Source organism: Crinia signifera, chromosome 2 (assembly GCF_055691185.1).
Source record: "Crinia signifera chromosome 2, ASM5569118v1, whole genome shotgun sequence".
NCBI lineage: Eukaryota > Metazoa > Chordata > Amphibia > Anura > Myobatrachidae > Crinia > Crinia signifera.
Genome location: NC_139218.1, coordinates 4826915 through 4843900, shown reverse-complemented (window position 1 = coordinate 4843900; position 16986 = coordinate 4826915). Strand labels below are relative to the sequence as shown.

Genomic DNA, 16986 nt, shown 5'->3' with positions numbered 1-16986 from the left:
TGACAATGACGGTAACCGCTGCTATTTGTGTGTTCTCAGCTACAATCGCTGGCTCTCCCGGGCGCGGACGGAGGACTTGTCTGACATCGCTGCACTAAAGGCACTGTACCAGTCTGGTGAGTGTGCGCAGAGATGCCGGTTGTGGTTCCCACAGGATGATATATCCAGGGCTGTACTGAGTAACGTTTCTCGTGGCTCCCTAATGGTACCACGTATCCCAGATGTGTGTATACTCTCTGCCTGAATACTGTGCTTCCTTCCAGGGCTGGATAACTGCGGCAGGACAATCATTGTGGTGGTGGGGAGGAACATTCCCGTATTACTCATCGACATGGAAAAGGTTTGTGTTATATCGCCCGCTGATATCGTGGCAACGCTGCACTGATCTATTATTATGTGGTATAAGGAGTACACTGTGATGTCATCAGAGACGTGAGTGACATCATAGTCCTCCCATCAGGGGTGTGGTGAGGCTATATGTCACACACACACAATGGCACGTGTCGCGTGTGTTTCCTCGCCAGGCGCTGCTGTACTTCATCCATATGATGGACCATGTGGCGGCCAAGGAATACATCCTGGTCTATTTCCACACGCTGACTGGGGAACACAACCACCTGGAGTCCGACTTCCTGAAGAACGTGTATGACGTGGTAGACGCCAAGTAGGTGACCGTGGGGCTACTGTATGGGTGACACGGGTATCCCGCAACCCCCCCCCCCCACACACACACACACACACAATTACTGAATCCACACACTCCACTATCTGTGCTGCCCCTTACCACACTGTGCACCCCCCACGCACACTCCACTATCTTTGCTGCCTCTTACCACCCTGTGCCCCCACACACTCCACTGTCTGTGCTACACCTTACCACTCTGTTCTGCACCTTACCACCCTGTGCCCCCCCCTACTTCACACACTCCACTATCTGTGCTACACCTTACCACCCTGTGCCCCCCACTACACACACTCCGCTACCTGTGCTACACCCTACCTCTGCCTGTGGCTTCTTCCACCCTTACAAGAAGAAAGAAAAAAAATTCAGGCTAACAGGGCATCTTTCAGACAGAACATGTGCCAACGCAGCGTTTCGCTGTTCGCCAGCTTTTTCAAGGCCCAAAAAAAAAAGCTGCGTTGGCACATGTTCTGTTTGAAAGATGTCCTGTTAGCCTGAATTATGACGTGTGAATAATGATCTGACAAATAGCACCTAATATCTTGAAACAAGGGGTAGCATTTAACTACACCCAGCAAAAGCTCTGATAGAAAGTAGTGCATTATATTTAACATTGAAAATATAGCACTCTGAACCATTGAAAGCTCTGAGAATTTTCCAGGTATATGGAATGACCAGAGGAGGGCGCCAGTAGGACCATCATTTGTGCTAATAAAGCCACAAAATGTACCAAGTTGATTGTAACACATTGTAACCTCTTGCAATTACTGTGCCTAATGTCAAATGTGTATCAGTATTATACTATAAATTGGAAACTCCCTGACAAATAAGCACCACTGTTCCCTAATAAGGACATGATATATTATTTTTTGGCTATAATATCAGAGCTATAACCACAGATTATTATCAGTGGCTAATATATTCTTCTGGGCTATATCAACCGGATATTTCTTTTGGACAGACACCTGTGTAAATTTTTAAAACACAAATTTCTTCTCTTTGAACACACTATATGTATTTGTGTATACATGAATTCCCCAATCTTGATATAGGGAATATTTAAAACTAATATCAATAAAAGTTATATTTTAAAATTATCAGTGCGTTCCCCCAAACAGAGTTTTTTTTTTCTTGTAAAAATGCACATACCCGCGCTGTAGCTGTAGGGAACAGCACCCCCAACTCAAATTAAAGAAATATCTCTGGTGTCTCTCCATCCTGTAAAAATCAGTGATTAACCAATCTATAAGGTTGTGCGGATACACACCACACTCCTCACGGAGCAAATCCCCATGTGAACACGTTACTGTTACTGCATGATATTAATCCACAGTGTACATGGCTGGTGGTCACCTGCACTCCCCCCTCAGTCACATAGGGGGCGCTGTCTGCCCATGTTTCACATAAGGTTATATGTAGAGAATGATAGGAACCAGAGGCCGCAGAGACTCTTACATCTGGTGCTTCTCTATGGCAGGTGAGGGGTTAGTGCCAATGTACGATGTATAGCCTGGACCATCGGTTTATGTGTACGCCCGATATATATCTGCTCTGCAACACTGCCAATGTAATGCGTGTTATACAGATATATAGGCACATCTTCCTGTGTGTACGGGTGACCCGCCAACTGAGCTATAATCCATTCAGTGTGACATCACAAGTGGATCTGCTGCCGCACCTATCAGGCGGCAGAGTGGTAAGCGTGTACAAGGTATGCACAGGCATCAGTAATCGCTCCCTCAAGCCTGATCCCCGATGCCTCTGCCCTGTGCAGCAACCAGCCTGAGAGCTGCTGATCTGACTGACTGGGAATATTTCTCTCTGGACAGATACAAGAAGAACCTGAAGGCGCTTTATTTTGTACATCCGACGTTCCGGTCTAAGGTGAGACCCCGCCGCTATGTGCTGTGAAGCGAGGTTGTGGCTTTGTAGCTTTTTACAGCACACATGTATAGTAACCGGCCTGCTGATCTCCTTCTGTGATTATGGGAGCGTTAGAAAACACTATTACCAGCAGTCAGTCGCCCAAACCGCGAGCAATCAGCCCGGCCGCGCTGGCAGCGCACAATGGTGTGGATGTGTCCGCTCGGTGCGCTACAAGCGGGGGCTAAAGGCGACCCTGACACATTTCCTAATATTCATCTGAGATGGGAATCCCGAGACAAATCCCTGAGTTACCTAAATGTCATAGGATTAGTAGTTGTCCGCAGCAGATTCCTCTGAATGTCGGGGAGGGTCCACAGAGCCACGGGCCAGAGATGGGGCACGTGGTGAGATGGACGGAGGAGGAGAATGTGTGGATAGATGACAATAGCACAGCTATCGGAGGCGCGTCTTACATACGTTGGGGCTTATTAGTCAGGTGGATATCCCGGGATGGGTGTAACGTTGTATCTGTACGGACACCGTTGTGATGAAGAGGAGGGAATAACGGAGCATGGACACTACTAGAATTATCTGTACACTCAGGTGAGCACGTGTGTCGCCCCCTCGTACCCGTTCTGTGGCACCACATGGTTACAGTGGTGTGAGCACTCAGTGGGGCTTATTGTCTGTATACCTTACACAGCTGCTCTTGTTCCCCTTATACCGCTGTGGTTCTGTCCTTGGCAGAGCGCTAGTTCATCAGTAAAAATGTCCATGCACCAAAGGCTCCGAGTAGTTAAAATTGTCCACTAGATGGCGCTGTCCCGCTGCGGAGTCTGTGACCTGTGCTCGTTTCTCCTGCGTGCCATAGTGTAATACACAGTGACAAAGTAGAAGTTGTGTGGTACAGATGGTGTCTGGTGGGCAGTAGGTAGGTGATGCTCATCGGCTGCAGATAGCGGTGGGCAGTATGTGGGTGGCTCTCCTCGACTGCAGGGAGCAGAGGCCCCCGATGTCTGGTGGGCAACGCTCCCTGGCTGCAGACCGGGGCAATCTCTACACTGAGCTGGACTGGGGCCACGTGTGCACTGTGCTGACCGTAACGTGCCACATATGCTGCACCATACCAAACGCTATAAATGTAGTACATATGAAGGATATATTTGAGAACGTGGGACTCATCCTTCTTTCACCCCTCAGGTCTCCACGTGGTTCTTCACCACATTTACAGTGTCCGGACTGAAGGACAAGGTCCACCACGTGGAAAGTCTGCACCAGCTCTTTACCGCCATCTCCCCCGACCAGATTGAGATCCCACCGTTTGTCCTGGACTACGATGCCCGGGTAAGATCTGCCGCTGTGCCAGGCCATAGGCCCTGATACGTGGCCACCAGACGCTATTAGTGCAGCCACGTCTGTGATCTGTGTCACTGTCCCTGATACGTGGCCACCAGACGCTATTAGTGCAGCCACGTCTGTGCTATGTGTCACTGTCCCTGATTCATGGCCACCAGACGCTATTAGTGCAGCCACGTCTGTGATCTGTGTCACCGTCCCTGATTCATGGCCACCAGACACTATTAGTGCAGCTACACCTGTCATCTGTGTCAGCGTCCCTGATACGTGGCCACCAGACACTATTAGTGCAGCCACGTCTGTGATCTGTGTCACCGTCCCTGATACGTGGCCACCAGACGCTATTAGTGCAGCTACACCTGTCATCTGTGTCAGCGTCCCTGATACGTGGCCACCAGACACTATTAGTGCAGCCACGTCTGTGCTATGTGTCACCGTCCCTGATACGTGGCCACCAGACGCTATTAGTGCAGCCACGTCTGTGCTATGTGTCACCGTCCCTGATACATGGCCACCAGACGCTATTAGTGCAGCCACGTCTGTGATCTGTGTCAGCGTCCCTGATACGTGGCCACCAGACGCTATTAGTGCAGCCACGTCTGTGATCTGTGTCACCGTCCCTGATACCTGGCCACCAGACGCTATTAGTGCAGCCACGTCTGTGCTATGTGTCACCGTCCCTGATACGTGGCCCCCAGACGCTATTAGTGCAGCCACGTCTGTGATCTGTGTCACCGTCCCTGATACCTGGCCACCAGACGCTATTAGTGCAGCCACGTCTGTGATCTGTGTCACCGTCCCTGATACGTGGCCACCATACGCTATTAGTGCAGCAACATCTGTGATTTGTCACCATCTCTGATACGTGGCCACTGAACACTATTAGTGCAGCCATGTCTGTGCTATGTGTCAGCGTCCCTGATATGAGGCCACCAAACTCTATTAGTGCAGCCATGTCTGTGCTATGTGGCAGCGTCCCTGATACGAGACCACCAAACGCTGTTAGTGCAGCCACGTCTGATTGTGTCACTGTCCCTGATATGTGGCCACCAGACCCTATTAGTGCAGCCACGTCTGTGATTGTCACCGTCCCCTGACCACGTTGTGTAAACATGTGAAGTATTCTCATCAGCTGAAGTGCGAGAGTTAAACGTGATGTCCTCTGAGAGACCCCAGATGGAACCTTCATGTATCCTCTCCGTGTGGGGTGACCCAGATGTGGGCCTGGAATAGGTCCTCCAGCCACCAGGAGCGCCAGCCATCTCCCGCTCCAGCCCGTACTCAATGCTTTGCCGTCACGCTGTAACCTCATTACTGTCTCCACAGGAGAATGGACCGGTCTTTTCCCCGCGCTCCTCGTTCTCAGGCCTCTGACCCTCTCGCCCTGTCTCTCCTGTCTGATGTTCCTGCGGATGGTGCCTACCCCGCTGCTTCCTCTGTGAGTACAGGTCGGACAGTGACGGGCGCCGCTTCACCATCTGCGTGGGCTGTGCACTCCCCTGACCTGGCGATCGCTGGACTGGACTGTGCGGTGCAGAGGGGGCTGCCGCATTGTATTTATACTGGTTACTTCCATCGGAGGAGATCGGCGCGGCTGCCACCAGCGGCGCTGGTAATAATGTCCCGTTCTAATGTGATGTCCCATGGGTGCCTGGATCCTCTGTCCTGTATTGTACCGTGGACGCCGGTCACTGGGGAGAATGTGACTCCGTACCGGGAAGCAGAGACCATCCCTGCCGCTACCGGCCGCCCTATGCGATGGGGGAGGACCCTGCTCGCTGCAGAATGAATGTAGTACCCTGTAGATATGGTTTCCATGAGCTGCATTATAATAAAGAGATGTAAGACTTTACCAAAATCCCCTTCTCCCCTCTGTAAGTGTGACCTGTTGCCACCGCACCAATTCTGCCCCGCCCGTCTGGGGCTCATGACCAGACTAACCAGGAACAGGAGTGCTGTCATTACTGGGTTACCGGCCCTTGTTGTTTGGGGGAGCCAGAGTGACCGACAACCCCACCCCACAAACTATATCCAGTCACCACAAGGATGAGACCCAGATATCAGGATGACTGACAGGAGGAAAGTATTACCATATACCAGTGCTTCCCCAACTTTTATAAAACACGGCACCTGTAGCACATCCAAAAAATTACAAGGCACCCCTAGGTTATACGTTTCTTATTGAGAAATTCATTTAATATTTGTTTCTGGAAGTCATTTGTGTTTTATGTTATTTTTCGGGTCGGTTATGTGGTGTGAGACCAGATTCGCTTCTGTGCGTTATTATTATTATTATTATTGATGGCCATTAGCTTTCACATAGATTTGTCCTTTTGAGAAGGAATTTGCCTTTATGAATGAACCAGAATAAGGGCCCATGCCTCAGGTGGACTCACTGCTGTATAAGCTCCAGTCTTCCCTTTAATTACAGTTGGCAGGGTAAGTGGGGTGCTATACGTCATGTGACAATGCATACTGCCCTTGTGCATCAGTATGGAGATCTAGAAAACATGCTCTGGAGGGGGGGATGTGATTGTATCGGATGTGATCGTGCCCCTATTATTTCTGTAATGTGGTTCCTCTGTGCCTTGAATATGTCTCCCATGTCCTCAGTGCACATTTGGTTCCCCGGAGAAAACTCGTCAGCCCTGGAGATATGTACTGTACAGCCGGCACCTATAGGATATATATGGAGAGATAGCTCTTATATATTTGGCTACATCTGTCACTCAAAGTGTGTCTGGAGATATAACCCTGGGTGGAGCCTCTGAGTCACATGACAGAGAACCAGCCCAGTGAGCCCACAGACAGTGCCAGACACCCTCTGCCTCTCCATGTTACACAGCAAAGACACAGCTACACACCAGACACACCAGGTGAGCGCCCCACACCTCCATACCTCCCAACATGACCCTCTCCAGGAGGGACAGAATGCTCTGTTTGTGGACTTCCATCTTAATTTATGATTGTCATCACCTGTCATTTTAAACAGGGTAATTGATAAGAAAGGTGTTTAAGCACAGGTGATGGTAATCCATAAATTAAGAAGAAAGTCCAGAAACAGAGCAATGTGTCCCTCCTGGAGAGGGTCATATTGGGTATGCACCTCCCTCCCTCCCCCCCCCCCCCCCCCCCCCCCCATTCACGGCATCCCCACGATTAAATGGCACATGCAAAACACTGACATGGCTATGGTCGACAATGAAAAAGGTTGACAAGATTTATTTTTCACTTTTTCAATGTTTTCATATTCATTCTCATTTGTCGACATGGACACCAATGAAGTGCCACACTTATGTCAACATTCACATGTGTTGACCTTTCTGTGTTGATTTTTTTTCTTGTGGCGATTCGCGGCACCCCCCGCGACCCCCCTCCCGCGATTTGCAGCACACCCCCCGCGATTCGTGGCCCCACCCCGTGACACCCCCCTCCTGCAATTCGCGCCAACCCCCGGGCCCCCCCTCCCGCGGTTCACGGTGCCCCCCACGACCCCCCCTCCTGTCATTGCGGCAACCCCCCGCGCGCCCCCCCCCCATCCCACGATTCGCGGCACACACACACACACACACACCCCCCGCGACCCATCCTCCCGCAATTCACGGCATCCACCCACGACCCCTCCTCCCGTGATTCGTGGACACCCCTCACCTCCTCCCACCCTCGCGTGATTCACGGCAACCCCAGGATTAAATGGCACATGCAAAACACTGGCACGGCTATGGTCGATAATGAAAAAGGTTGACATGAGTTTTTGAAGATAAGGTGTACTCATTACTCACGGACACGTCCCAGGTCAACCAGCAGGTACACAGGTGTACTCATTACTCACTGGCACATTTCCCAGGTCACCCAGCAGATGCACATGTCAATGAGTAATGTGTACACCTCTGCACTTGCTGGGTGGCCTGGGACATGTGTCAGTGAGTGAGTAATTAGTGCACCTGTGTACCTGCAGGGTGACCTGGGAAATGTGTCAGTGAGTAATGAGTGCACCTGTACACCTGCCGGGTGACCTGGGACATGTGTCAGTGAGCAATGAGTGCACCTGCAGGGTGACCTGGGACATGTGTCAGTGAGTAATGAGTACACCTGTGCACCTGCTGGGTGACCTGGGACATGTGCCAGTGAGTAATGAATACACCTGTGCACCTGCTGGGTGACCTGGGAAATGTGTCAGTGAGTAATGAGTGCACCTGTGCACCTGCAGGGTGACCTGGGATATGTGTCGGTGAGCAATGAGTGCACCTGCTAGGTGACCTGGGACGTGTCAGTGAGTAATGAGTACACCTGTGCACCTGCGGGGTGACTTGGGACATGTGTCAGTGAGTAATGAGTGCACCTCCTGGGTGACATGAGTCGGTGAGTAATGAGTACACCTGTGCCCCTGCAGGGTGACATTTGTCAGTGAGTAATGAGTGCACCTACTGGATGACCTGGGAAATGTGTCAGTGAGTAATGAGTACACCTGTGTACCTGCTGGGTGACCTGGGAAATGTGTCAGTGAGTAACGAGTACACATGTGCTCCTGCTGGGTGACCTGGGACATGTGTACCTGCTGGGTGACCTGGGAAATGCGTCAGTGAGTAATGAGTACACATGTGCTCCTGCTGAGTGACTTGGGAAATGTGTCAGTGAGTAATGAGTACACCTGTGCCCCTGCTGGGTGACCTGGGAAATGCGTCATTGAGTAATGAGTACACATGTGCTCCTGCTGGGTGACCTGGGACATGTGTCAGTGAGTAATGAGTGCACCTGTGCACCTACTGAGTGACCTGGGAAATGTGTCAGTGAGTAATGAGTACACCTGTGCCCCTGCTGAGTGACCTGGGAAATGCATCAGTGAGTAATGAGTGCACCTGTGTACCTGCTGGGTGACCTGGGTAATGCGTCAGTGAGTAATGAGTGCACCTGTGTACCTGCTGGGTGACCTGGGTAAAGCGTCAGTGAGTAATGAGTACACCTGTGCACCTGCCAGGTGACCTGCTAAATGTGTGAGGAATGTGTTTGGCAAAGAACGATTATATGATTGGGACCATTCCCAATGGTGGCGATTATCTTCCCCTGCCCCCGTTGTTGTCTTGTGCAGTGACGGAGGATATGCATCTCATCTGCTGGAGCGGGGAACTGGGGAAATGTCATCTATGTACGGATTATAGGCCTGAGAGACGGATCTGTGCTCGTCCATCCTGTAAGGTGGCTCAGTGAGAACGGTAACCTTGCTGCGGGAAGTGCTCACTCAGCATGGGAAGAACATCTGGTGGCACTCTGGTGTCGCCGGTACTGGAGAGCAGCGGACTCATTAACTGGGCTGATTACCTCTGACGCGGCCCTGGCTGTATCCATATTTAGCTTGTGCCATCTGTCCGCAGCGCATGGAAATCCCACATAATCTCAGGCCGCTGCTTCAGGGTCACAACTAGGTGTCCATGGAAACACGGTGTCTCCAGATATTAACCCCCTGGAACCGCCCTCTGCCCGGGACACCAGGCCCAGTCAGCCGCCCATTTCCCAAAGTATCTAGGCTAGGGGGCCTCTGCTCTGACCCCTGGGGAGGGTGCGGATCTGCTGCCATCACATTGAGCAGCTGATGGGGTAATGGATCCTCGTACTAAACAATGTCATTCATATAACTGATCTATTACGGAGAGATCATTGCGTCTGTCATCCTTCAGTGACAGACTGCCCCGTGGTGGGCACAGGAGATGACTACAATAATTCTTACCCCCTGCCGATAATGCCATGCATAGGCCTGGTGACTAAGGGCATGTGGGGGTTGTGGGTCTGATTCTGGGGGGCTGCCGGACATTGAGGTGTGGAAGTGATGCATCTGTAACCCCAGGTAAGGGAACTGACCACATTGGCCAAATCTGGCCCACTAGCAACCTCTCCCACAAGATAGTGGGCCGGCGATGGAGGACACACATTAGTAATGATTAGAGACCGGGTTATATGCAACATAAAATGCATGAAAAATACTTAAAACGAATTTTAGGGACGAGTCTCTACTCTTAAACCAAATCAAAAAAATTATCAGATCAGGGGCAAGTACTGATTATGGGGGATTTTAACTTTCCAGACATTGATTGGATAAAGGAGACCTGTAAATCAGCAAGTAGCAGCGGGTTCCTAAACTTACTCAAAGATCAGTTTATCACACAAACGGTAGAAGCCCCAACTCGTAATAAGGCAATATTGGATCTAGTACTAACAAATAACATAGATTTAGTCTCAAACACCAAAGTAATTGAACATCTAGGGAACAGTGACCACAATATGGTTTCACTGGAAATCAACTCCTGTAAACTGCAACACACAGGACCGGCCAAAATACTAAACTTCAGAAAAGCTAACTTCGAATTATTCAGGGAAGCCCTAAAAGGAATTGTGTGGGATGCGCTATTTGAGGGAAAGAATGCTGAGGAAATGTGGGACACACTAAAATAGTGCTTGAATCATTAACTATTAAATACATACCCAAAGTCAATAAGGGTAAATTCAATAAAAAAAGCCACCATGGTTGGACAAAAAAGGGTACTTGTTTCCTAGCATGGCGCCCGTCGTAGGTGATCGCATACCTTAAGTTAAGGTATGCGATGGACGCGACCGACGCAATTTTAGGGCTATTTTTAGCCTTTTCCCCGACAATTAAAAAATCGCGTCCATCACATGACTTAAGTTAAGGCATGCGATGCGACCGATGCGATGGATGTGATTTTACATAGGGAACAATGTTAAATGGGCCAATGGAGCCGATTTTTCATTGTATATTCACCCTGGGTATTTTACATGACAAATGCCCCCCCCCCCTCCCCCCCATTGTTAACGCCACCCCCAGATGAACAGCACCGTCCAGCTTACTTGAGTTGTCTGCAGGATCCAGGAAGTCTGTATCCAGATACTCCTGCCTTCAAGACAGGGACATTGTGCCCCCCAATTTGATAACCGGTACCGGATGCCCCCCCCCCCAAATGCTGCAGCATGTCACTCGTCACTCATGACACAGGACCACAAATATGAATCCAGCCCAAAGTCCTGTTCACTTCCATTTTATTAGCAGTTTTCCTTTTAACATAACGTATTGCGGTCACCTATATGTCACTGCAGTTCCGCGTCACACCGCTCACAGCATTCGAAGCTACGTCCTCAGTGCTAACTATAGCATAGGGATGGTCGTACAATAGGGATGGCCATCTGGGTTCCCCATCCCTGTGCGGTAGGATTTGTTTTGAGCCCAGCTGGCTGGCACCTACGCCTACAATGCCGGCCAGCCACCGTCCCGGGCACAGAATGGCCTCCCCCCTTGTAGAGCAGTCACTGAGCCCCGGCCTAGGAATATAACCCCAGGGCAGGATTTGGGCCTCTAGCAATAACTGGTTTCTGCACTAATGTATTCTGTCTGTTTATGTATCTGTAGGACAGCTGTGGCCTGTAAGAGGTGGCGCTGTGTATGAACGCCCCGTCACTGCCCCGCGTATGTAATGTAATCAGACATTTCCCCGATAAGATTCTAATTGCTGTCATAACGGTTCATTGCATTTCTGATGAATAGGAATTAGAGGGATTATCAGTAACAGTGATCCAGGCTCTGCAGCGCGGACATGACGGTGTGCGATTAATCTCTGACGGACGCACTGGAAGGATAAGAACCGGATTACGCAGTATGGAAGGTCACGTTCATATGTCATGCAATTCCATCTTCCCTTAAGGAAAGAACCCTGTAAATGCAGCCAATGCTCTGACATTGTGCTCAGCGCTGGGCCAGGTGAGGGGTGACACAGCCACAGGGACTAAGGGACTATAGGAGGACTGAGGCCTTTCAGAAAAGCTAACTTCGAATTATTCAGGGAAACCCTAAATGAAATGGTGTGGGAAATGGTATTTGAGGGGAAAAATGCAGAGGAAATGTGGTATACACTAAAAAACGTGCTTGAATTATTAACTATTAAATACATACCAAAAGTAAATAAGGGTAAATGGTACTTATATGTTAGTTGGGCACCCACTATAGTTAGTATGCTCATACCCCCACTATCCATGTCGGCATGGAGTTGATTTTATATAGTGTGACGAGCCCGAAGCGTGGCGAGCGGATGCGGAATACATGTAAAGTAATCCGCGTATCCTCGTGGGGCTCACCACGCTTCAAGCTCAGTGGCTCGCTGCGCTCGCCACATTATATATAATCAACTCCACGCCAACGTGGATAGTGGGGGTATGAAAAGGTCGGAGGATGCGTTCCGCTGCACTCGCCACGCTTCGGGGTGATGTGGAGAGTGGTGCTGTTTTAGGTGTTTTACCATATGAACTACGGAGATCACTCAGGGTGCAGTGAATAAATTAGCTAAATTAACTACTGAGATCACATCGCAAGGCACAAAAAGCGATCCGATGCGATGTCCGATGTGATTTCACTACGCAGAATAGCCCATAAGTACCAAAAAAGCCATCATGGTTGGACAAAAAAGTTTGGTCAGCAATCAACTATAAAACAAGAGCGTTTAAATTCCATACAAATAATGTAAATGAGGAGGCGTTTAACAAATACAAAGAATCAAACAAAACTTGTAAAGTAGCTAAAAGGGACTATGAAGAGTGCATAGCCACTGAAAGTAAAACTAACCCCAAGAAGTTTTTCAAGTACATAAATAGTAAGCGAATAATTAAGGACAACATAGGCCCACTAACCGATATCACTGGTAAAAGTGTTACTGAGGACAAGGGTAAAGCAGAACTGTTAAATGAGTTCTTCTCATCAGTGTTTACTAAGGGAGAGCAGACTGTGGAACGCACACATACCACAAATGGGACAAGCCGGACCTCAATATTGATTTCACGACTGATGAAATAATATCGAGGCTCTGCAAAATCAAAACAAACAAATCACCAGGGCCAGATGGGATTCATCCTAGGGTACTAATGGAATTAAGGGAGGAATTTGCAACCCCTCTATATCACATTTTTGATAATTCACTATCATCGGGTAAGGTACCAAAAGACTGGAGAATAGCAGAGGTAGTGCCAATATTCAAAAAAGGAAAAAAGGACGACCCAGCAAATTACAGACCTGTCAGTTTAGCATCAATAGTGGGTAATCTATTTGAAGGATTTGTAAGGGATGTATCCAGCAATATTTAGACCTTCATAGTTTACTCAGTAATAACCAGCATGGGTCCGTGAAAAATTGTTCATGCCAAACTAATCTACTTGGTTCTATGAAGAGGTTAGCAAAAACCTTGATAATGGAAATGCTGTAGATGTGATTTTCCTAGATTTTGCTAAAGCCTTCGGCACCGTACCACACAAGAGGTTGATAAATAAAATAGAGGACCTGGGATTAGGGGCAAACTGGATAGATGGGTAGGGAACTGGCTGTGTAATAGAGAACAAAGAGTGGTTGTGAATGGTGCCGTATCAGATATGATACCGGTACTAACTGGAGTGCCACAGGGTTCGGTTCTATGGCCCATTTTATTTAACATTTTTATTAACGATATTGGGATAGGGTTACTCAGCAATGTATCCATCTTTGCGGACGATACAAAACTGAGCAGAGTTATTAAAGCATCAGAAGATGTCACCATGCTTCAAAATGATCTTAACATTCAAGATGAGTGGGCAAAAAAGTGGAAGATGAGGTTCAATGTGGACAAATGCAAGGTCATGCACCTTGGGAGACACAACCAGTGTGCTAGTTATAACCTAAGCGGGGATGAATTGGGTAAATCAGTACTCGAAAAGGATCTGGAAGTCCAAATAGACAACAAACTGGGGTGTAGTGCTCAATGTAATATAGCAACAAAAAAGGCCAACAAAACTCTAGCATGTATTAAAAGGGGCATGGAAACTAGGGATTCAAAAGTAATTATACCACTGTACAAAGCATTGGTTAGACGCACCTTGAATACAGAGTACAATTCTGGGCCCCGCACTATAAAAAGGACATCATAGAATTAGAAAGAATCCAAAGAAGAGCAACAAAGCTTATTAGGGGAATGGAGACTTTAAGCTACGAGGAGAGATTAAGCAAGCTGGGACTATTTACACTAGAGAAGAGACGTTTAAGTGGGGACATGCTCAATATGTATAAATATATAGATTAGAAGAAAACTTCTGTCATTTATCTAGCAGAGACTTTGAAGACTTACACATGAATGTCTCACTTCAAGCTCGGTCTCTTGGTCCCTGACATGGTGACATCAGACGTGACCACATTTGGCTGAGTCTTCCCTGACATGGTGACATCAGATGTGACCACATTGGGCTGAGTCTTCCCTGACATGGTGAACTCAGATGCGACCACACTGGGCTGGGCCTTCACTGAAATGGTGGCATCTAATGTGACCACACCGGGCTGAGTCATTCCTGGCATGGTGACATCCGATGCGACCACACTGGGCTGGGCCTTCCCTGACATAGTGACATCAGATGTGACCACACTGGGCTGGGCTTTCCCTGACATGGTGACATCTAATGTGACCACACCAGGCTGAGTCATTCCTGGCATGGTGACATCCGATGCAACCACACCGGGCTGGGCCTTCCATGACATGGTGATATCAGATATGACCACACTGGGCTGGGCCTTCCCTTACATGGTGACATCAGATGCGACCACACTGGGCTGGGCCTTCCCTGACATGGTGACATCAGATATGACCACACTGGGCTGGGCCTTCCCTGACATGGTGACATCAGATACATCCACATCGGGCTGAGTCTTCCCTGACATGGTGACAAAAGATGCAACCACACCGTGCTGGGTCTTCCCTGACACGGCAACATTAGAAGTTATAACACCGGGCTGAGTCTTCCCTGACATGGTGACATCATATGCGACCACATCGGGCTGGGTCTTCCCTGACATGGTGACATCAGATGTGACCAAACCGGGCTCGGACTTCCAGGACATGGTGACATCAGATGCGACCACACCGGGCTGGGTCTTCCCTGACATGGTGAAATCAGATGTGACCATACCAGGCTGGGCCTTCCATGACATGGTGACATCATATGCGACCACACCGGGCTGTGTCTTCCCTGACATGGTGACATCAGATGTGACCACACTGGGCTGGGCCTTCCATGACATGGTGACATCAGATGTGACCACACCGGGCTGGAACTTCCCTGGCATGGTCTCATCCGATGTGATCACACTGGGCTGGGCCTTCCCTAACATGGTGACATCAGATGCGACCACACCAGGCTAGGCCTTCCCTGACATGGTGACATCAGATGTGACCACACAGGGCTGGGCCTTCCATGACATTTTGGCATCAGATGCGACAACACCGGGCTGGGCCTTCCCTTACATGGTGACGTCAGATGTGATCACAATAAGCTGGTCCTTCCATGACATGGTCACATCAGATGCGACCACACTGGGCTGGGCCTTCCCTGGCATGGTCACATCAAATGCGACCACACCAGGCTGGGCCTTCCTTGGCATGGTGGCATCAGATGCGACCACACCGAGCTGGGGATCGGTATGAAATCCCGGTGGTCAAAATCCTGACGCCGGAATCCCGACCACCGAAATCCCAACCGGGGGGGGGGGGGGGGGTGGATCGCCCCTCTCCCCTTGTGGGCTCGCTGCGCTCGGCACGCAGTGGGCCTGGTGACTCTCTATGCTCGGCACACTAATTTATTCTCCCTCTCTGGGTGCTGTTATTTCGGCGGTCGGGATTTCAACCGCCGGGATTCCGACCTCCGGGATATTAACTGCATCCCCTTGGCTGGGCCTTCCCTGGCATGAAGCCTCTTCACCTTTCTTCTGCTCCCCCAGTGGCTGTAGAATTTACCAGGCACTGAAACGGTAGCAGTGTGTGTACTCATGTTTCTTTGGGGAAAAAAACAGTGTTTTCCTTGTTTTCTTTTTTTAAATTTGGGATTTTTTTATAAATAAATGGTATTGGATGTAATTGAAATAAATGTTAAGAAGACTTCCTCATAAAGAACCCGACAATTCCTGTGCCGGATCAGTGGTCTAAGTGACGCAGATGTCATCCATTTATTATCTGCCTGTCTCAGTGTATTTGCAGAGCAGCTTCTTGGCACAAAGAAGGTTTCTAAGATCCTCTGTATCAGGTACCTGGCACCAGTGAGTAACAAAGTGGTTTGGGTTCCAGGTAATGTTCCTTAGAGGTAGTAAGCCTGTAAGACTGGTATTCCTCCTACTTTGTGCAGTGTTTGATGTGTGCCCTTATGCCGACTCTCGCTCCTGACAGTGACACAGGGAGTGGTGGCTGCAGGAAATGCCCCGGGCACAAATCTATAGGTCATCCGCCGTAATCTCAAAACAAGCTGTCATTCTCCGGTGTACTCTGTATTATGGGACTGATGCCACCGCCCCAGGGTTACCGGCACATTCCACCATTTACTTCTGTAACAAACTTAGGGGTACATTTACTAAGATGGGATGTTGTCCATCCTATCAGTAACAAAAGGGCATTTTTGTAAGAACTTACAGTTCAAATACATTTATCTGAGTCCATCCTGGTGACACAGCTAACCAATGGGATGTAGGAGGGTCCGCAGGAGCAAGGCACCTATGCTGACTTCTTTGAGAGGCAGGCTCCTCCCTTCTGCATCCCAGAATTCCTCAGTTCAACTTCTAAAGCACACTAGGATACATTACTCTGTGCATATTAATACAGTATGTTCAGGCGTTGTACTATCAAATAACATGATAACACATGAACGGTTTAAACTTACTGAGCATAAGGGAGGGATCGCTGTGTCACCAGGACTCAGAGAAAGGGATCCGAACGGTAAGTTCTTAAAAAAATCCCCTTTTCTCTGTCGTCCATCCTGGTGACACAGCTCAACCATGGGATGTTCAAGAGCCGGTCCTTTGGGAGGGTACACTCAGGTTTGCAGTTCTCATCACTGCTCACGCAAATGAAGAGTCCACCAATGCAAACTCATGGAACCTGTAGAATTTGGTAAAGGTGTGAACAGAGGACCAGATGGCAGCCCTGCATAACTGCTCTGCTGTAACCACATGACGCACGGCCCAAGAGGAAGCAACCGACCTGGTGGTATGGGCATTAATCCGTGAAGGAATATGTGTACCTACC

The 16986-nt window shown here is 49.2% G+C and overlaps 1 protein-coding gene across 1 annotated transcript in view; it reads left to right on the top strand.

Annotated features, from left to right (window-relative positions):
- GDAP2 (ganglioside induced differentiation associated protein 2) overlaps window positions 1-5762 on the top strand; it is a 12432-nt gene extending 6670 nt beyond the window's left edge. Inside the window, exons 7-12 of the mRNA XM_083170630.1 lie at window positions 2-116; window positions 264-340; window positions 525-664; window positions 2512-2566; window positions 3749-3892; window positions 5231-5762. Coding sequence (XP_083026756.1) covers window positions 2-116; window positions 264-340; window positions 525-664; window positions 2512-2566; window positions 3749-3892; window positions 5231-5278 — 579 coding nt within the window. The 3' untranslated portion in view covers window positions 5279-5762. The remainder of the gene's footprint in view (window position 1; window positions 117-263; window positions 341-524; window positions 665-2511; window positions 2567-3748; window positions 3893-5230) is intronic.
- The last annotated feature ends 11224 nt before the right edge of the window (window positions 5763-16986 follow it).